At 37.3% G+C, this 22,478-nt stretch overlaps 1 protein-coding gene across 1 annotated transcript in view; it reads left to right on the top strand.

Annotated features, from left to right (window-relative positions):
• Window positions 1-22,478, top strand: part of LOC105934489 (contactin 3b) — a gene marked incomplete at its 5' end in the record, with an annotated part of 45,736 nt that overhangs the window by 15,906 nt on the left and 7,352 nt on the right. Inside the window, 8 exon segments of the mRNA XM_036134043.1 lie at window positions 1,907-2,034; window positions 6,888-7,063; window positions 14,463-14,580; window positions 15,331-15,489; window positions 15,600-15,749; window positions 17,686-17,756; window positions 18,133-18,367; window positions 18,792-18,901. Of these exon segments, the coding sequence (XP_035989936.1) occupies window positions 1,907-2,034; window positions 6,888-7,063; window positions 14,463-14,580; window positions 15,331-15,489; window positions 15,600-15,749; window positions 17,686-17,756; window positions 18,133-18,367; window positions 18,792-18,901 (1,147 nt within the window).

The following is a 22,478-nucleotide window of genomic DNA, read 5'->3' on the forward strand; positions in this document are numbered from 1 at the left end:
GAAAGGAAGGAATTCAGATATGTGGTTGTGCTACAAATTGACGCAGCTGGAGCAGTGTTGTTCGTCAGCAGCAAAGCGTACCTGGGCTTTTACAGATGCGTCTGAGTTTTGTCTGACCAGCTCCAAGCTAAATAAAGGCATCTCATTAATGGGAGGCAATTCCAGCAGACCAGAAGTTGCTCTCATAGATTACTTATGTATGGCTTTTCTTATTGCTGTGGTTATGTTTATTGATGTTGCCTTGCAAAAGGATCCGTGCCTCTTAAACTCATTCTTATTTTGTCACGTTATAAGCACAACTTTTTTGTAGTTTTGCTTGGATGCGAGAGACCCAACATTTAGTGAATGAAATTTTGACCCGTTCTTCTACTTAAACCTAGTCAAATTGGATAGCAAGCTCCTGCGAGCAGTAGGTTTTCAAGATTTGCTACAGATTCACAATTGTGTTTCGATCCGGACTTTGACTAGGCCATTGTAACGCATAATTGGGTTTGGCACTAAACCACTCCACTGTAAGGCTGGCCACGTGTTTGTAGTGGTTTTCCTACCGGAAGGCAAGCCTCCAACCTAGTCTCAAGTTTCTAACAGATACTATTCCACTGGTCTGCACAATTGTTACTTATGGGGTGAGTTCTGAAGACAGCGGGTTGGCTTGGACTTTATATAGTGACATCAGCGTCATGGATTACAAACAGACTTTAATGGGAAGTTTGATAGTTTAGGTATTGCGTACAGACAAACATTAATTTGTTAGTTCAGTTGGCCCATTTTTCTTCTGTTTTTCTATTGTCTTTACTTTGTGATTTATGTGTATTTTGTAGACATAATTTGATGCCGGTTGTGTGTTTCCAGGGCCATGTTTAGCTGAAGGAAATTCTGTCCAAATAATATGTCGTTCCGGGGTGCATTGGTAGTGGTGAGCTATGCCCCGGCTATAACATTCTTAGTCATATGCTGATAAATATTACCAAATAGCTGTCATCATCATAATGAAGATGATGTGGAAAAAAATGTCTACATTGTGCAGGTTTAGTCATCTTAAACGCCGAGGGTGACTTGCTCATCCAATAAGGCTTTAGGTGACATGCTTGTCCAGTCACGTGTTTCACTTTACTTAGTTTACGCCTTCTCTTAGCTTGAACATTCCTTCCATTTTTGCAGATGAACCTACTTGATTATAGAGGGACACCACACTTTTCTAAATGTGAATTGTTAAACATATTGAAAAGGCATGTATTTATGTATTTATTTTCCCATTTAACTTCACAATCTAGACCAAATGTGAAAAGGTTTGATTGTTAGGAATAAGTTACTGGAGCTGGATAATAGGATATGCTTTTATCTTTTGCCCCTTAATCATTTGTACATGCTTTCTTTGGTAGGATTTCCACTTCTCCTTATGTAGCACTATGCTATCATGTTTAACTTAAAAGATTTAGATCTGGATTGGTGTATTGGTGAAAACGTTTTAATTAATCTCCTAGCGCGAGTATTCTCTCTGACCTAAGTAACATAACGTCTTGAAAGCACATGTATTTAATTATTGATGTATTCAAGGATGCTCTTTGTGAAACGTATTTTTACTTAGTAATAGGTCCCGGAGTTCAGCTGCTCACCCACTTTTCAAATTTTGATTCTTTGGGATTCCTTGCTATGCTCTGAAGTACAATCTAGGTCAAAGGGCTGTATAATGATATGTTTTTGTATCATTTTGACAAACATTTTGGTAAAATTAGGCAATAAAAGGTTGTGGAAAAAATTTACATTGAGATTTATTTAGAAAAATGGGAATGTGCTCAAATGAAAAGAAATAATGTAATGCATGGAATAAAAAAAACAGAACTCAGTTTGCTTTTCTGTCTCAACGTTATTCAAAAGAGTAAAAGGCAAATTCTTCCTCCCACAGGATTACCTTGTTTCCAAATGGAACTTTAAAGATCGCCAATGTAACGAAACGGGACGCAGCTAGCTACACGTGCATTGCCAAAAATAGGTTTGGAACAGCAAGCACAACTGGGAGGCTCCTCGTCACCGGTAAGACCTTTTCCATTTACATCACCCAAGGCTAATCAGGCTGAGCTGCATGCACTGCCCCTGGACTCACATTATTATGAATGCCGTTTTTTGAAGCACTGCTCATGCTCATTCTCCAGTGGTAATAACACATCTTATCTAGACTTTATAAAAAAAATATTTAAAAAGTTGTGAATAACATGAAATATGTGTTTGATTTTACCTGGTGGACTGTGTTGACTGCTGTAAATATTCTACAACTCTGTCTCCGGCTAACTCAGTGGGTGTAAAGTCAAAAGTCACAGACGTTTCGACATTTTCAAGACAACCCGTTTGTGTTCTCTCAAATTTAAAAAGTTCATGCTTCTCAGTTTACTCTGGTATTGACTTAAAGGTCCCAGTGTGTAGTGACATTTTCTGAGATAAACCCCACAATGCAATAAAAACCTTCACCAGGTTTTTCCCATGATAGTGGGCAATACACACACACACACACACACACATCTATATATACAGTAAATATACATACATAAATGTGTGTGTGTGTATATATATATATATATATATATATATATATATATATATATATATATATATATATATATATATATGTGTGTGTGTGTGTGTGTGTGTGTGTGTGTATACATGTTGGATGTAAATTGTAAATAAGTTGGAAGACAGAGTTTTCGAATCCCTGGTAACAAGTATGAACTGTGTTTTAGTTATTTCCTCTGCTTTGAAAGGGCATAATTCAAATAAATGGATGAACCCATTGGGTTCTCTTCAGGTCCAATAGAAGCCACTTAATGACTCTTTAATATGAGCAAGGTGTGGTGAACAGTGAAGCATAAAAAATGTTTAGAAAGGGGTCCGTGGAACCACAACTGGTACACATTGTTCAGAGGTAATTGAAATCCAAAATAAGATGCTTTCAGGGCTAAATTGTAGAACTGTGCCACTTTTTTAAATAAATGCAATCATGTGAAGTGGTGAAGATCAATTGTTGTCCGGTCTTTCTGGGGCTCTGTCCACACTAACAAGGATGTTTGACAAAACAGAGATTTTCCTCTAAGTTTGTATTTATCCTACACTTGCAACTTTGAAATACGTTCTCTTTTCCGTCCCTGTGGCTGAGAATAAATAAAAAAGAGAAAGGTGGAAGATCCGAAGATAAAAGATATAGCGTTAGGCCAGGAAAGCACCTTGATTAGATTAACAGAATCAAAAACGTAAGAAATAATAAAAAAATGCAGTTAAGGCCTTAGACCTTCGAGATGCATCAACCCTCCGTTTGTTTAAAAAGCATCAAGGCCTGCTCCAGAAATCTTTCTTCAAACAACATCCAGGTTAAAAAAAGTAAACCACAGAACTGGAGAAATATATTTGCAAAATGCTGAATTTGTATTTCAAACACATGCATAGGCTGTGTTTCCCTGGTTCTAATTTTTTTTAGGTAAATAATTAACTAATGTAAAGCCACTGAAATACTGTATAGGACATTATTTAATTTACTTGATGTTATTTTGGGTTCTAATTTTAGGAGGTAAGATAGCTCAAATAATTAGAGCCTTAATTTATAATAATTGTATTTATTCGCTGAGTATTTAATACGCCATGGGCTTACATTTACAAATGAATTTCAAATGGTGTCTGTTAAATCTGGATCTGGATTGGTTTGACTTATTCTCTGTTGTTAGTTCAATGAAGCCTTTGTGGCTGCCAACACGAATGGGACTAAAGACTGTTTCCATGAATATCTTTGTTGTGTCTGTGTGCAGATACAACACTGGTTGATTCTTTTAAACAGGGGACCCTTTTTATAACTGAATCTAGTTTCAGTAGCTGGACAACTAAAGTGAGCAATTAAAACAGTTATCAGTTAAAATTAGTTCAAGTAGTTCAAACTATCACCATTATTCTTCCTTTTCGTCCATGTTTATTTACTCTGGACTCACGTTTGACATTGAGAGGTTTTGAAAGATTTCCAGTCTGACATCTGAATGATCCGGAGGGAAATGTGTTTGTGTGTGCCGTGTTGTGCTTGACATCTGACCGGACACCACAAACTGTACGAGCAAACATGTTTTATCTAGGATTTTTCTATTGTTACGTGTGGGTTCGAAAATCGGATGACTATTTTAAAATCCTGTCATGTGAACCAGCCTTGATAGATTACTTTAGGAGATAGTTCCAGATTTCTCAAGTGAGGTTCTTTGAAAAAGATTCTGGTAAAATGTACGAGTTCATATCTTACCTGCATTGCATTACTCTTTTTAATTTAGTATAAATCCAGATTAGTTGGTCCTTGATGCCGAAACTAACATCTAATCAGAGAAGGACCGCAACCAAGTGGAACTTTCACCATGTTAAACCCACTCTGTTCTCAAAAACTCTAGAGTTGTTTACATGAGTGCAATTTTGTGGACCTCTTCCACGATTGTCATGTTTCCATTGGATGTTTATCTATCTATCTATCTATCTATCTATCTATCTATCTATCTATCTATCTATCTATCTATCTATCTATCTATCTATCTATCTATCTATATCTATATCTATATCTATATATATATATATATATATATATATATAAATATAAATATATATTCTTCTTCAATATGACTACTTGAGAAGGGAAATAAAGGTTGGAAGTAGTTCACCCTCAATTATCTTACTTACTTACTTTATATTATAGAGAAAGAAACAGTCAAATATTTTCCATCAGAGTAATTCTCGGACATAAATGTACACCCTAGAGACTTAGGTGAACGCTATTGTATAAATTTTCATACCGCTTTGTTTTAACTAGCAGGCAGTTTTTTCAGACAGAAAATTCCCACAGGAACATCACTGATGGTACACTGCCTTCTACCTCCATTTCTGTCACAATCTCCAGGTGCTTGGACTTGGATTTTATTTTTGTGTTTTTGTATTTTGTCTGCTTCTTTGCTGTTTTGTTTCCCTGAATTACGCTTTCTTTAGTTATTCCCTTATGCTTATCATTCCTAGTTGTTTGAGTTTTTGGGTTTCTGTTTTTCCTGTTGCTCACATTTTAGGTTTTTTTTTGTAGATGAGTTAGTGGATTTTATTCTTGTTTCCTTCTGTTCATTGCGCCCCTCTCCTTACCTCATCTCTTTCATTTAGATTTTCCTGATCTCTTCCTGGTTACTTTCACCTGTTTTCTGCCTCACTTTTCTCCACACCTCCCTCTGTATTTAAACTTTATGTTTTTCATTGCTCATTTTTGGTTTATACTGTTTAATTTCCTGTTCACTGTAGCTCCAATCTGCTTCCTGATTTTATTATTATTAAAACAGGCCACAGATTCCGAGATCCTCTCTGCATTTTGGTCCTGTAAAAACCTCGCACTTCATGACAATTTGCTGTGAAAATAACCAGTGGTGTCTTTATTTTAAGAAGCACCAAGTGTAAAGATGATAACAGATTAAATGTTCAAAAATAGCATTCACGCACACCTAACATAGCAGTTAGCTTCAGCTTCCAGGACCAACTTATTTTGATTTCCATGCTAAAAGAAAATGCCACAGGGTTATCTACTACAGGTAAAATCTTAAATGCTTTTTCACTTTTAATAGAACCCACTTTTAAATCTGGAATTGTCTCTTTAGAGTGTTTTCACAGCATTCCATTTAGTAAGTTCTGTTTTTTTTTTTTTTTTGAAAGATAAGCACATAAACTGCTCATTAGAAAGCTCATAAAAAGCAATTGCATTGACATTGCATGTCAGATGTACAAATGTTGAACCAGTTGTGGTTTACTCTGTGCAGACACTCTTTGACACCATTATCATGATCCTAATTGGATGGGAAGATGTTGTAGGCAGTTAAATCATTTGGTTTAATTACCCTTTCTCCCAGGCTGTGTGCTGGTGTACTCATTCTGGTCTTTGAAATATTTATTTCTACTTCCACATATCAGAAGTATACTCTTGCAGTTATTCACAGAATCCTGGACTTGTGTAAAACCACTTTTTTTTTTTCTCAGTCTACTTAGCATGTGAGGATATATACCCAACATTAGTATATAATAAATATAATAAACTTGTTATCTACATTTCTGTTCTTGGAAAAGCTTGTAAAGAGACACTATCCAGCAAACTCCAAACAGGCCAATTATTGTTTTGTGTAAAGCTATTATTAGAGAACAGCTTATGGGCAAATGATTGGATTTCTTGCAATTCTTGTAAAATAAAGGTCCATATCTTGGTAGGCAATGGCCGGAAAATATTGTGTTTTTTTTTATTTTTCTTCCTGAGTTATATTGCATATATAATGTTTACAACCAGGGTTATTGCCAAATAAACATAGCTGATATTGCACATTCCATCAAATTGCAGTTAAGTAGCAACAAACAGCATCCTTGATGTAGTTAAAGGTCATTATCTAAGTGCTGCGACATAACATATTTATGTAGCCCCCTGGTCGAACGTGCTGTGTTTGTAACCATCAATTTATTCTCATTAGCTTCTATTCTTTTCCTGCACTGACAGCTGAACTATTTAATGTCATAGAGTTTAATTACTGTGACCTTTCCTCAATGTTCTCGGAGGTCTCCGATCCAGCGCCGTCGCAGCTGGGAACATGCTCTGCTCCCTGCATTTCTGTTTTGACGCTGTCTTCCAAACTGATCCCAAATCGTTAAAAAGCGAAACAGAGACGTCATTAGATGTCGCCGATAGCGAGGCATGAAACCAAGACGCTTATTTAAGCGAGCGTCCATGGACCGTTTAATGACGGCCAAATGATTTAGTTGTGAATTGCAGTGAGATCACAGCTGCAGGGGTCAAGGGGAGGCACTGGAGGTGCTGGTGGCAGGAATTAACATGCGTGCACTGTCATCTGTCGTCTGGCCAGAGCCCACCAGAATCACCATGAGGCCCACGAACATGGAGATTATTGTTGGCGAGAGCATCGTGCTGCCCTGCCAGATTGCCTGCGATCCAGCTCTGGACGTCTCTTTCTCATGGGCATTCAACGGGCAGCTCATCGACTTCCAGCGAGACCGCGATCATTTCGAAAGAGTGGGCGGGGTAAGTCATCCCGAGGCATTTAACTCAGTTACTTTCTGCCTGTTCGGGGATTAATTGGGCCATGCTGTGTGCTGGGCAAGGGCATGCTCCACTGCCCAGCTAAGGGCCTGTTAGACACCATTAATACCCAAGGAGGCAGATTTATGCCAAGAGGTATCCATTTAAAAGCTTCTTGATGGTCAGTAGTGAACTGAATGTCAAGGAGTGTATTCCAAGTTATCGCCTTGGAATTCTTTTTTTTTATTCCGTTTTTAAAATCTGCAGCCCCAGTAAATGCACTGATCAGAGACTTTGTGGCCGGTCATCACCTGGAAATGTTGTAAAGCTCTTACCTGGTGAAAATAACTGTTGCCAATTCCAATATTTTTATACTGTATCCTATAAGAAAACAGGCCACAAAGATTTTGTCTACCTCTAATTTTAAAAATGATTTACATTACAAAATATTGAATCTTTTTACAAGTTCCATTAAAAAAGCTGTGCCCATCCTAATATATATATATATATATATATATATATATATATATATATATATATATATATATATATATACTGTCAGAGGTTTTCAAATGTTGAATTATTTGTTGTTAAAGAAGTCTCTCTGTGATCTATTATTATTATTATTATTATTATTATTATTATTATTATTATTATTATTATTATTATTATTGAGACATCACACTGTGTCTGCACGAGAGAGAGAGAGTAGCCAGTGTTACACAGCTTTTTCTGTACCAAGTGTTTGAAAACAAAGAAAATCTAAATACCCAGGTGACATTTTAAATCATCGTCAACATCTTCTACATAAAGCATCTTAAAAATATTGATGAATAGCACAATTAGCGAGATTAGCTTTGCTAACCGTGAACAACAGCCTCTGTGTATATTTCTGGCTGAACAGTCTTAATTGTGGACGCTCTAAATGAACTCCTGACATTTCTAAATCCAGCATGAGATTGAAGGCTCAAATTGATAAACCTGTACAGTTTTCTGCAATAGGTTTAGCTTTCCTGTTATCTACTGACATCCCTCTCCCTGTTTAATAAAGTAGCAGCCTAAAGTAAGAGCCAACATGCCTCCGTGGAAGATACAGTTTTTTTTCTTAGAAGCTCCGAACTCTTTTTGTGCTAACGTTGACTTTCGTTCTAAACACATCGCTGATATAGAGAATAGCCAACTGAGTCTTCTTTCCACAGAGCCAACTTCCAGACCAAAGAGCCTTTTTGTGAGCATGACCTCCAAATCAGACTTTTTTTTTTTTTTTACCAGGCCTCAGGCATAAAAAACAAGACAGCATAAGGACTATGTTCTTAATTCTTACCTTTTTAAACAGACTATGAGCTTCCACTTCTTACATGTCTAAAAATACTGGCAAATGCTATTTTAATTACAAAGGACCCTGATTAATAAAGTCTTTCTACTTTTCATTCTTTCAACTTCTAATTCCTGAACGTCAAGGGAGAACATTTTCTTATCTTCTCCCTTTGCCATAATTGAATTTGCATACCTATTTATGAATCTTGAGCCCAGAAATAATTAAGAAATGAGCCGCCTTGCTTTCACCAAGGGCACGCCTGACACCAGTAAGTGTTCATTTGAAATCTTACTACCTTAAAATAATGACTCATTGTTGAATATTTGTTCCCTTTGACGAAGGGCAAAGTTAATTGTTCAGAGCTTGCCGTCATATAAATAATTACTCACTCACTCTCATTTTGCTTTGTACATTTCGATATATCAATTAGTGACAGCCGTGTGCTAAAGGTTGATATCATATTGGAAGACCCTGACCGTGTTGTGGACATGCCAAACCCACATCTTCATTAATGCAAATGGCAATTACTGGTGACATTGAGCAGTGCAATGGCATTTAATGAGATATAGTTTCACCCGGAATCTCTTTCCCCTGTCCAGAGAGATTACCAACACCCTGCTTAAAAGCTTCTGATGAATTAATTACCATAATTAAAGCAAATCTGCCCCATCACTTCCTTCCTGCTAAGACAAGAAGCCTTGCAAGTCGTTCCTCGCTCTTGGCTCGTCCAGGTGGTGGCTGACATTGGAGCGCAAATCTGACTCAGTGCATAAAAGCTGTCAGCTGTAAGCAAAGGAGATGGGGGGAAAAAAAAGCTAAAGGAAAAAAAAGGAGAAGAAGATATAGTCTTTTTCTCCCATCGGGCGCATACATTTGATCTTGCTCTCTTTCTCTGGAGTGCCTTAGAGAGACAGCGATCCAACAGCCTTCTTTCACTGTTGTGGCAGTGTGGAACTACAATGACTAGCCACCAGGCTTGATGAAATCTGCTGTGACTGCAGCAAGTCTTACCTGGCTTGGCCCCAGGTGACTAGTTTCTAATGCAGCATAGCCTTTTTTACTGGCTGACATGCTTTGTGACAGGCCGCTTGGAGAGGTGACTTTCAGAGGGCGGATACCATCAGCAGCCACAACAAGGGCACAATGAAATTTTCCAGATAAAATCTGTCCCTGTGAGATTATGTCTCAATTTATTTTATTTTTTTTACCTTGAAATAAAAGTTGTTTAGTTTGACTTTTTAGCATAAGTGGACTCTTCCTGCCAGAGGTCCTATTCAGACTGCATCAACATTATTTTAACAGGTCGAGAGCATGTGATGCATGTGACTCTCTGCAAGATAGCTCTAAAAATATCTTGATGGCAATCTGTGTCAGAATGACACAAACATGCCTGGAGACTGTGCGTTGCCGGTTTTTAGACAATGTCACTTTGTGCTGAATGCTTCTGTGGTACTTTTATTTTTAAGTCGTGTGAGGTTCTTTTATGCACTAAAACACTTAATGTTAGCTAAGTAATGCAAATCATCCATTTTGAACCGAAGATCTGAGATATGTCTATCTGTCTTACATTGTTGTGTCGCCATCTGAAATGTTATCTTTGTGCCCTGAGCAATATATATATCTGATTTCTTGTTGATGTTGGAGCCAGCTGTCCAAATATCCTGCAAATAACATCCCCTGTATCAGGGTTGGCATCTTCTGTCAGAACAGTGACCCATTGGTACTGCTGAGTTTCCAAGTGTGCCATTGGAAAATCACTGGCATTTGCTGACATTATCACCAGCAACTGATTCTATTGTAATCATTAAAACAAGCTGTTTTTAAAAACAGTGATTAGACTTCAGAAATAAACTATGACAGCATGAGGTTTCAAAAGTAAAATAACCTGCAGAAAAAAACAGCACTGTTTTTATTAAGGGGGTGTAACAAGAACTCAAGGGACGAAATATAACAGAAGTGGTCAAGTCACCATGCTGCATTGACAAATGTGACTAACAGGGATTCATTGGGCAGTCTGAAAAATCTTGACAAAAAGAATTCAAAGAAGCTACCAGCAGTTTAAAATAATTTGCAGGGCTGCATTTTGTGTATTAGGCAGTGTGATTTCCACATTTATAGGCACAAAACATTAAAGTTGGCAACCCTCATACATGTTCATTTATTATAATTTCGTGCATTTTTGACTTTTTTCTCATTTTTAAAAACACATTAATAACCACATTTTATATGCAATATGATTGCTTTGAATGTGTGTGTTCTGTTTCTAAATGTGCACAACACACAATACAAGTTATGTATTTTCAACAACTGACTTCTCAGTTTTTTATTAGCGATTTCTTTTTGTAACTCATTCCTTTTACCGTGTTGAGGGTCCCTTACCATTAATGAGCAGGGAGCTCATGGATGGTCTTTTCTTTGTCAAGGCTCAGTGTAGCTGTAGAAGCCATTTGCCTTTATCTCCACTAGGGGGTGTATTTCCTTTAGTGTACTGATTATGTTGGAAGGGGCGGGGCTATTTAAGGTCAAGCGTGATTCTGTTCAGGTGTTGCTAATGAGACGGAGCAAACGGTTTTCTATTGTGCTTGGTTTGAAGTTATGTCGGTTTTATTTTGCACTAAATGGAAATGGCAAGACAATGGACCTTGTGATGGAAATAAATGACTTTGTGATTACAAGTCCAAATGAAGAGCTGCATAGTGATTCTTGTTTGAACGCACTAAGACCAAAGCCTAAAATGCATTTTAGCCACTACAGTAGCTAAATGTTTAAGTAGCGTTTGCCGTTTCTTAATGATTTATATATGAAGTTAAGTATATTTAAGTTTTCAATATTGTCTGTAGGTCATAAAGTTAGCAGCACTGTTGTGTTTATTTTGTAGCTAAGAGTGGTCCTGTGTTTAGTTTGGTGGGTCTGATCAGCCATTCTTTATTCCTTTGTGTGTCATTTGTTTGTGTTATCATATTTTGTTTGCCCAGTCATTTGGTTTAACTGCCTGAGTTCAGTAATGTTTCCCTGACTTAATTTTTTGGGGAATATTTATTTATTTTTGTTTTTGTTTTTTTTGTAGGGGGGAATTCCAAGTTTTCTAATAACAATACTGACTCCTCCTGCCTCAGGCGCTTGCCGCAGGCAGAGGAATGATGGAACAAACAACAGGTTAACCCTAAGCTGCTGTAGTTGCTGAATTTAACGTCTGCTTGAGAGGGGTAGCAGCAGACTCGATATCTCATGGAAAAGATCTTGTAATTGTGTAGTTCACTGTCTCTCGATCTTGTTACATCTAGATGTGAGCCGTGAGACGACTGCATCCCCCTTATTAGAAAGAAATTGTAATGTCTCAAATTGAGGCTACAATAGTTTTTAAAAGACCCCTCTATGAGAGAGTTTGAGGCATACATTTGTCTGATCAAATAGAACAGCTGTATAACTGCACATATGCCTTTCTTATTGCTACGGCGCCCCCTGCAGTTTGGAGGTCAGAACATGGAACAGGTGAGGCTCCTTCTGATATCTGAACACAATTAGCCAACTAACTTGGTTAAAATCTTTAGCACAAGGGAGATCTGTTTTGATTTTTATGAATTAACAGCAAAGTACTTGTTACCTATTTGTTTTAAAAAAATAAAGCCTCTTCTGAAGCTTTGATTATTAAGTTAGTTTTCAGTGGAAAACGGCAGATTATGTTTACAAAAACACTTTTAAAAGAAATTTAATTTTGATGCATCTCCCAGTGAACTTATATGTACTGGGAACAGTGGACTAGTTTTACCGTTCCCTGTGTTTTCGCTCTGATTAATACTTCTTTTAAGAGTTTTTACACCTGTTTATCCATTTAATTTTCAGCCACTTTAATTTGTGCACCTCTGCACATTGTATGGTATGATCAAGCAAATGAAAATTTACAAGATCAAGTGTTTCTGACATGTTTCTGACAGTTAGAGGAGCTCTTGGGTCTCAATTATAAAACAATGCGTAGAATCCATACTAAAAGTGTATATACACCAAAAAACAAAAATGGTGTATGCCCAATACATATTTATAAGACCATGCGCATGCACACGAGCACGCGATTTCCCTTCATAGATCAAAGCTGCACCTGAACCTTTGCGTACCATGTTCTGCCCTCTACACAGTCAGATTCAACTATAAAGTATTTTTATAGATCTCAACTTTTGCGTGAAAAATGACATTTGCACATTTCAGACCTCATTTTGTGCTTTATAAATGAGACCTTGTTACGTCCACCAGGTTCGGGAGACCACACAGGGATTTTCTGGTTAAATTAAAACTGAATTTTATTAAATTATACTAAAGAAATAAAAACCCAAAGAGAGAATACCTGAAATAAGAAACCATAACTAACCAGAAATAAGCAAATGCAAAACAAACCTAACAAAACCCAACCATAAGACAAACTACAAACCAAACCAAATGGGGATCTGAGGAGGGAGAGCAGGAAGAGAGCCTCTCCTCTGCTGAAAGCATAGCAGCTTTAAAGCAGCAGCGCACTAATCAGGGAAAAGCATCCCACCTGCAGAAGGCCTGTTTCTCTAACCCGACAAGGAAAATACGGCCAGGACTGAATGCAGCCGTAACAGACCTGCTATGGCACTTTATTTCACAATTTTTAAACAAATGAATGGTTTTAACAAACTTAGGCTGATTAAACATGAACTGGATGAATCGCCATGAACTGAATTTATTTTGTAAATAATTTGAAACTTTTATTCTATTTGTTTAAACTGTAAAATATATCTTCTTTTAATTGGTGTTATCTTTATATTTATGCTAGGATGCAAAAAACTGGTGCATCAGGATTTAAATCTCAAAACTGTACCTCTTTTACATTTGCTATACACAAGCTTGTCCATATAACAGAAACCAGTGACACCAATACTCTGCGTTCTTCGCAACACTGTCTGTTTTTTTTTCTTTCTACATAAAAATAAAGGTTTCTGGGATTTTTGTTTTCTTTTAGTCGATAGTTTGATGGTTGTAGCCCTATTCCAGGCTCTTGACCACCTGGTGCTACTCTAACTTTCTTTCTAGCATCTCAATAAAAGGAATTTAGGATTTAGGAACCAACTGACCAACAGATTCTGTGGTTTTTATCTCTTCCAGCAATCAATTTAATGCAATAAATTTTGCCGTTATTCCTTACATTTAATCTTTACTTTTTAGTTTAAAAAAGACTTTGTAAATGTGTTAAAAGAAATCTGATTGCAGGGAACAATCAGATTTCTTTAGGTCAAAAAAAGGAGGCCGTAGAAACACGAATGTGGTCCCCCGACATTTAACTGGGTCACAATTGCTCCACTTGTACCTCCAAATGGTTAAAATGCCTAAGTCTAAAAGAGTTAATGAAAAACAGCAAAGAAATTTAATACATAATGGTTTAATAGCGGGGGGTTTTGGTTCATGTGCATTTTCAACACAAGCGTGTTTTGACGGTGCAAAATGCATCAGGAGAATAAAGAATGTATGAGTAAAATAGACTGGGATAAAAATAATTGAGGAAAAAAGAGGTCCTGCAAAAATTCATGCCACAAGCAATTACACAGCAAATGATCACCAAATAAAAATAAAAAAAAGTTGAAAAGAATGCTCAGAAATGTTTACATTAATGCTGAAATGTATCTTGTTCTCTCTGTTTTTTTGGTTATAATAAAAAACATTTGTTGTCATTTTGTTTTCTCTCATAGCAACCATACGCTGGCGGCTCACATGTGACATTTTCTCTTTACATTGGGATTTACACCCAGACCATGCTCAAGTTTATGTTATTAGAAAATAATGATCACCAATTAGCTTGAATGTGTTTGCTCAGTATGTCCTGTGTGTAGCCGGTAGCTGTTTGCAAGAGGGAGGCTTGGTCGGTTATCGCCTGAAGGACAGCCAATAGCTTTATTTGTGCAGAGTGCAACTGCAATGTTGTTGTTTGGAGAGATGCAGAAAAAACTATGGCTTGGGGTCTCAGTGACGGCAAAAAGCATTTTCTAAATGTTAAAGCATCACCGTGCCAAAAGTCTGCTGATGAAATAACAGAGCGCTTCCCACTTAGCCTCATTTATTCCTCCCCTCCAGAGTATATCGGGGGATCTCATGATCCGCAACATCCAGCTGAACCACGGTGGGAAGTATGTATGCGTCATCGACACAGATGTGGAGAGCCTGTCCACCTCTGCGATCCTGGTTGTCAAAGGTAACCCCGGCAGATTCCAACAGCTTGTTTTCACGCGCCAATTTGTGAATAACCTTGTGTGTTTACTTAGAGGTAGAAGTCCTTCCAAAGTGAAAGACGTTTGACAGATCAGTGAGAAGAATTCTCCCTGGCTCTCCGTGGAAAAAAGAAAACTGTGTAGGAAAGCAAAAATGGACGTCGCCTGAGCCCAAGTTCTGTCAGCTTCGATTAATATCATATAAATACTGCTGAAATCTAAAAATGACTGACAGTGGCATGAGCAGCTCTGGGTTCAGTTGGGCAGCAGAACATTTGTTTTATGCTTGCTGTGTTGAGCACAGTGAGCAGGCTGATCCCGCATTATTACACTGGAAGGTTTGTCCTTAACAAACCTTAATAGCTGTGCCAGGTGCTGCGAGGAGACAGTGTTTATCACAGAAAATGACTATAATTGGCTAATTTGCACATCGCAAAATATCATTGAGCACATTTGAATAACAGAGCACCATAGTGAATAATGAGAAATGGTCAGGGAAGAGTTTCTTTTATTCTCACCGCAGTATCCTCTACATGTAGCGCCTGGTTCATTTTCAAATAAAGTGCCCATCCGGTTTATCGGCAGAACACCTACTTTTGCACATCACACATGCCCAGCATCCGCACAGACCAGATCCAGCTTTTAATTAAAGTGAATGCAAAAGCGTAAATGCATAAAACGGCAATTTTTTTTAAGCAAGTGGATTATCACCTTAACTTTTTTCGTTTTCCCAGGTCCTCCGGGCCCTCCGGACAAAGTTGCAGTGGAGGAAATCACAGACAGCACAGCCCAGCTGTCCTGGACACCAGGAAGAGACAACGGCAGCCCTATAACGGGTTACATCATTCAGGCCCGGACACCATTCACTGTGGGCTGGCAGGCCGTAGATACAGGTATCCCATTTGGCCATTGTTGTTGCATTTATAAATACGATTTGTTCATTCAGTTTTGGTTTTTCAGCCACAATTTGATTTCCAAGTTCTCTCTTTTTTTTTTTTATCAGTCCCGGAGGTTGTCAATGGCAACATGCTGACGGCCACTGTGGTCGGTCTGAACGCTTGGGTGGAGTATGAGTTCAGGGTGGTGGCCCGGAATGTTGTGGGCCTTGGAGAGCCGAGTCCAGCTTCAGCCAAGACCAGGACAGAAGATGCCAGTATGTAAAACTATCCTCAATGCACTCAAAATGGGTACAGGCCAGGCCATGATTCTCAGAATTTCGTTGCCAATTAGCCTTAATTATATGTTTTATTTTTCTTAGATTTTGTTCTAGCTTTGTTTGAGTTGGATTTAGAAAAGGAAAGCCACTAGCCTTAGCTCTAAACTTCAAATAATCATACAAAGCAGGCAGAGCTTACACCAGCACTTGGAAAGTCTATTAAAATAAAAGAAGTTGAGATACAGCCTGCAACTCTAAGGAAGCAAGGGAGGTAGTTCAGAGAGCTGATTGATCAATTGTCTTGAAAAGCCAAGTTAATGGGAGGAGAGTTCCTTTCAATACAGAGTTATACACAACATCCCTTTAGTTCCTTCATCCGTGTTGCTGAAGCACACATCACTGTAAGTCAAGTGGTGTGTTTGTATTTTGGGGTTTATCCCACATCTATCTGTCCTATCCCATTAATGGTGCATTCTGTCACAAACGCAAAATTAAAGTTTTTTTCTTTAAGATGAACAAAATAAGATAAAAGCTAAATAAATATGGTTGACTTTTGAAACATCAGTAAAAGTGTTGATTGTGCATTTTTGGTCAAATTTCTTTGTGATGTAAAGTAAAATATCTAACTTCTGAAATGATCTGGAATTAATTGTAAAACAAAAATGTAATAACTGGTTCTGAGGTACAGTGCATCATAATGCTTTGTCGTCTGATGCTAATGTTGTTAAGCAACGTGATGGTAAAAGTATTATGTCAGCTAATGACTATTATCTTGTGACATTTAGCAGCATTTTACCAGACATTACCTAGGTTTCATTAGACACAGTTTCACATATTGAAAAAAGATGAGTAAGAATGTGATGATACATCCAGCACATGAGTAGAGATGACACATAATATCAGGTTGACACTTGGTTTTAGCTATATCTTTTGAAAAACAAAATTTTCCCCATTTTTTTTTATTTTCACAAAGAGCATACAGGTTTCACAGAGTACAATTTGTGTTCCAAAGAATCTGTAATCATTTAAACACATAGCCTGTGTGTTCAAAAAGTGCCAAACTACGCCTAATTTCTGTGCTTTTACAAAGACTTGAAGACCTGGCTCCATTGCTTCTCCTCGGTTACTGATTGCACGCATGCACAAGGTCCTACAACCGATCACATGGTCTTGTCAGGGTAAATATACACAAACGTGCCCTGTTTAATAACAAATACAGCAAAAATAAAGAGTCAAAAAGAAATAGAATATAATAAGCCAACAGGGTGCGATGCATTAATTGGAAACCCTTTGTATGCCGTAATGAGCTACTGGCATAGAAAATTGTAAAGTCGCAGTACGTGTTATGGTTCTGGTTCTATCAATCTAAGTATAAACTTTGGACTTGTGCACTGCAAGAGAGACTTAACTTGCAATATCATGGCACAAGACCCCTAAAGGTAACCACAATGTTTAAGGATAAGAAAAAAGGAGTGCAAGGAAACAAAAAATCTAATAAAAAACTTGTTTTTCTTTTAACCCTGCTGGACAAAACACTGATAGCAATCAGATTCTAACAGAGGCTACTAAAACAGGGCTGCTCTTACAGACAGATACTATAAGGATGTGGGTGAGTGGTCATTTCCCCCCCCAACCATGCTACAGTGCACAAACAGGCAAATGGGAATAGAAACAGAGTGGGCTGAGTCAAAATGTCATTTGGAAGATATTATGAATCTTGGCTTGCTGGGCTTGCAATGTGACATTTGGCCAACGTCTGTAATTCAGAATTCACTGGAATGCTTGCGTATGCAGCGAGAGGGGCATATGCGTGTCCTAGGATAGTATCTGTCACAGTCTGCCTCGACATAAGGCTCCAAATGCATTTTAGGCTTTCTGTCGAGCTTTGTAAACTGTGTTCTAATTGCTTCCCCCTTTGGGTTTTACCTCTCAGTTCCTGATACAGCTCCCACTGATGTCGGGGGTGGAGGCGGCACAAAGTCTGAATTAGTGATAACATGGGAGGTAAGTCATCTGTCACATTTTACGGTTCTCTCCATCGGCAAGTAATGGTTTTGCTTAATTGTGCAGAATTGAGTGGAGCAATTTTATGACCTACATTAGAGGGAGACACCCCTCATCTGGCTCAGCTACAGATAGCCAATTCTCCCTCCAAAAGCAGCAAAAGAGAGCACTTTCCTTTGAAGGGCTTTGCACTTTAGCTACAATTACAAAGCCATGCAGGAGGAAACGATAAGGTAAAAGGTGACTGTGGAGACGGAGGAAGGGGGTATATCTATTCTCAAAAGCCTCTAATCAATGTGCAGTGCAGAGACGGGCCTGTCTGTTTCTTTGTCTGTATGCGTTTTAATATCACTATAGTTTTGTGTTTCACTCCCAGCCTTTGCCCGAGGAACTGCAGAATGGGGAAGGCTTCGGCTACATCATCGCCTTCAGATCCGTGGGCACCGTCGCGTGGACGCGGGCGGTCATCTCCACGCCCGGCGTATCCCGTTACGTCCTCCGCAACGACACCATCCCGCCCTTCTCGCCTTTCGACGTCAAAGTGGCGGCCACTAACAACCGCGGCGAAGGGCCGTTCAGCTCCATCGCGACGGTGTACTCAGCAGAAGACGGTACAGTGCAGACAGTGCAGAAAATGACGCTTAAATAAGCTGTAATCTTTCTCCTTACATCTGTGACCTTGAATAGTGATGATGAATTTTTTTTCTCCCCCCTTTTCCAGTGCTGTTATTTCCCTCCCCTCTCAAAGCACTGAATGTCAACTTGATATTAGTTATCTTGCTGGTAGATTACAGGAAATCCTTGCAGACACTTACCACACCGCGCTGTCAGGGAGGTATCCCGTTAATTGAATTTGCTGGGCAGATAGTCTTCCCTTATGTCAGTCACAGATCCCATTAAAAGAGAGCTCGGGAAATAGCTTCTCAGAGAAACTACAGGTCTATTCAGCGCCTTCCCTCTTATTGCTATTAGGGTGTTTGATGGTGTTGGATGAGGCAGTGGGATCCTCACCACATTTCTGCTCTATTTCTGCAGTCCCCAGTGTGGCTCCTAAGAGGGTTAGGGCCAGAAGTTTGTCGGCAGCAGAAATTGAAGTGATCTGGGAAACTCTCCCTTCCCTCCCAGAAAGAGTTCTGGGATATGAGGTATGACTCATGGATAAAACATTCCTTTTTTTTCTCCAAATGACATGATAATGAAGCATTTTTCTGCAGCTTGTTTGTTAGATTCAAACCATCTTTTTCTTTCTTTTTGTCCTCTGTTTTATACAAAGTGTCTCCCAGAAGTAAACTATTAATGATACAAAGTGTTTTATTGGGATTTTATAGATCCACATATGCAAAGTAGTGAATAATTGTGACGTGGATAGAAAATAATGCATGGTTTTCATAATGTATATAAATATGCATTTGTTCAGCCCATTTACTTGATACCCCCACGTTAAACCCAGTGCAAACAAACGCCTTTAGAAGTCACCTAATCAGCACACAGAGTCCACTCGTGTGTTAATTAATCTCAGTATAAATACAGCTGTTCTGTGAAGGTCTCAGAAATTACTTAGAGGATGTTAGACAAAGGACAGCATCATGAGGACTGAGGAAACAAACACAGCAGAGACGTCAAGGAGAAAGTTGTAGAGAAGTTTAAAGCACAGATAAGTTGGAAAACAAGACCCTAAGCGTTAAACACCTCACATCACATATTCAATCCATTTTCTGAGAAACAAGACTATGGCACAACTGCAGACTTACAATGGAATGGCCTTTCACTTGATCTGGCAGGCTGGGTAAGTTAAGGATAAATCAGAGAAACATCTCATGGTATCCCTGGAGGAACTGCTGTAAACCTTAAACTTTAATGGTACTGCTGGGGCTACAGGTTTCTATGTTTTGTTTTGTTTTTTTCTATTTGCTTTTCTGGTTTTGAACAGATTGATTGATTGATTGAAATGAAGAATATATTATTTAGTCATGAGTCAAAGAATGGAATTTAAGTGTTTTGATCCTACAGAACATAAATTTTATGATATAGAAACTGATATAGACCCAGAATCCAACTTCAGTTATAATACTAAACAGCATTGTGAATATTACTCTGAAGACAGTATAAATGTGGGGCTAGGGGGCTTTTCAATAATTCATTTTAATAGTAGGAGTATGTATAGTAATTTCTCTCAGATAAAAAGCTACCTTGAAAAATTTGATGAGAAATTTAGTGTGGTAGCAATCTCAGAAACCTGGATTACTGAGGAAAAAAGTTTGCTGGATGATTTAGATGGATATCAAATGTTTAGTCAGAATAGGTTAAACAAGAGGGGAGGTGGTGTTGCACTGTTTGTAAGGCCTGGATTGACATGTACGGTTATTGCTAAAATGACATTTTCAGTTGATAACTTGATGGAATGTTTAACTGTCAAAATTGAGGGTAATAGACCTGGCCATATGTTAATTAGTTGTGTTTATCGAACTCCTGGCTCATCTATAGATGAGTTTAGTAAGATAATATTAGAGACGTATGAAAGGCTCAATGAAAATTTTACTTTTATTTGTGGAGATTTTAACATTGATTTGTTGAAATATAATGAGCATACTAATACGACAGAATTTATAAATACAATGTTTGGTTTAGGTTTCTATCCGTTGATCCTAAGACCTACACGAATAACTAAAGATAGTTCGTCATTGATTGATAACATTTTTATAAATAAGTTCAATGTGAAAACAAAAAGTGGATTGTTAGTCACTGACATAACTGATCATTTGCCTGTGTTCACTATGCTTGATATTAGTAATCAGTTCAATATAAACATGACAAAGCAACGTATTAATTTAGTTAGAGTAAAATCACCTGAAGCTGTGGAAGAAATGAAAGTAGAATTTTTAAATTATAACTGGCAAAATGTCTATGTTGATGATGTTAATGAGTCATATAATATGTTTTTGGAAATATTTATGAAAATTTACAATCATTATTGTCCCCTTAAAGAATATAAACAAACATCCAAAAATAGATTGACTCCCTGGATGACAAAGAGTTTGGAGAAGGCATGTAAAAAGAAAAACAAGTTATATAAGGATTTCATTAAGTGCCCTACTCATGAAAAAGAAGGAAAATATAAAGTATATAAAAATAAGTTAACATCAGTGCTGAGAAAGCAAAAGCAGGATTATTATGATAGGTTGCTGCAAAAATACTGCAATGACATTAAGGGTACATGGAATACAATTAATAGTATTATTAAAAACAATAAAGATAGAGATTTTTCAATAAGTATTAAACACAACAATACAATAGTGGAAAAAAAGGAGGACATTGTTGAAGTCTTTAATAAGTACTTTGTTAATATCGGACCTAATTTAGTAAACAAATTGCCAAAGGGTAGAGATGAAAAACATAATTATAAATTCAATAATATTAATACAATGTTCCTGGGAGAAGTGAGTGAAAGTGAGGTAATAGATGTAGTTAAAAAAATTAAAAATAAGAAATCCAAAGATTGTAATGATATTGACATGGCTGTTGTGAAAGAGGTAATTTATAGTATTATTAAACCTCTCACCTACATTTGTAATAGATCATTTTTAACTGGAACCTTTCCTGATAAAATGAAGATAGCAAAGGTTTTTCCAGTTTATAAAAGTGGAGACAAGCAAATATTATCAAATTACAGGCCAATATCATTGCTACCACAATTTTCAAAAATTCTGGAAAAATTATTTATGAAAAGACTGGATTCCTTTCTCAATAAAAATAATATATTGAACGAGCACCAGTACGGCTTCAGGTACAACTGCTCCACAACTTTAGCTGTGATGGAGTTTGTGGAGCACATTGCAGCAGCAGTTGATCAGAAGCTTAATACCGTAGGTGTGTTTATTGACCTATGTAAGGCTTTTGACACTATTGACCACGCAAGACTATTGGGTAAATGTGAACTGTATGGCTTACGGGGAGTTGCATATCAGTGGTTAAAGAGTTACTTAGCTAATAGATTACAATATGTACAAATTAACAACACTAAGTCACAGACAGACATGGTAAAATGTGGTCTTCCTCAAGGCTCAGTCCTAGGACCTAAATTATTTATACTTTATTTAAACGATATTTTTGCAGTATCCAGTCTGTTAAAGTTTGTAATGTTTGCAGATGATACAAATTTCTTTTTTTCTGGAAAAAATATGGATGAAATAATAAAAACTGTAGAAAAAGGGTTAGCTGAGTTGAAAACATGGTTTGATTACAATAAGCTATTGTTAAATGAAGGAAAAACTAAATTCATGGTTTTCTCTGGTAATCGGAATTATAATAATGTAAAGTTATGCATAAATGGAGTAGAAATCGAAAGAGTTTATGAGACAAAATTTTTAGGGATTATCATAGATAATAAACTTAGTTGGAAGCCTCACATAGGATATATTAGAAATAAAGTTGCAAAAACTATTGGAATACTGTTTAAAATAAAAGATTTAATAAATGTTAAAGGCTTGCATGTTATATATTCCTCTTTGGTTATGCCTTATTTATCTTATTGCTCAGAAATCTGGGGAAATGCAAGTAAAACAACTATTGATATATTAGTTAAGTTGCAAAAAAAAGCTATAAGGGTTATAAATAAGGTGGGATACCGTGAACCAACTGATAAACTCTTTATTCAAAGTAAAATATTAAAATTTAAAGATATTGTCAATACAAAAATTCTGGAAATAATGTATAAAGCATTGA

Source organism: Fundulus heteroclitus, unplaced genomic scaffold (assembly GCF_011125445.2).
Source record: "Fundulus heteroclitus isolate FHET01 unplaced genomic scaffold, MU-UCD_Fhet_4.1 scaffold_720, whole genome shotgun sequence".
In the NCBI taxonomy this organism is placed as follows: domain Eukaryota; kingdom Metazoa; phylum Chordata; class Actinopteri; order Cyprinodontiformes; family Fundulidae; genus Fundulus; species Fundulus heteroclitus.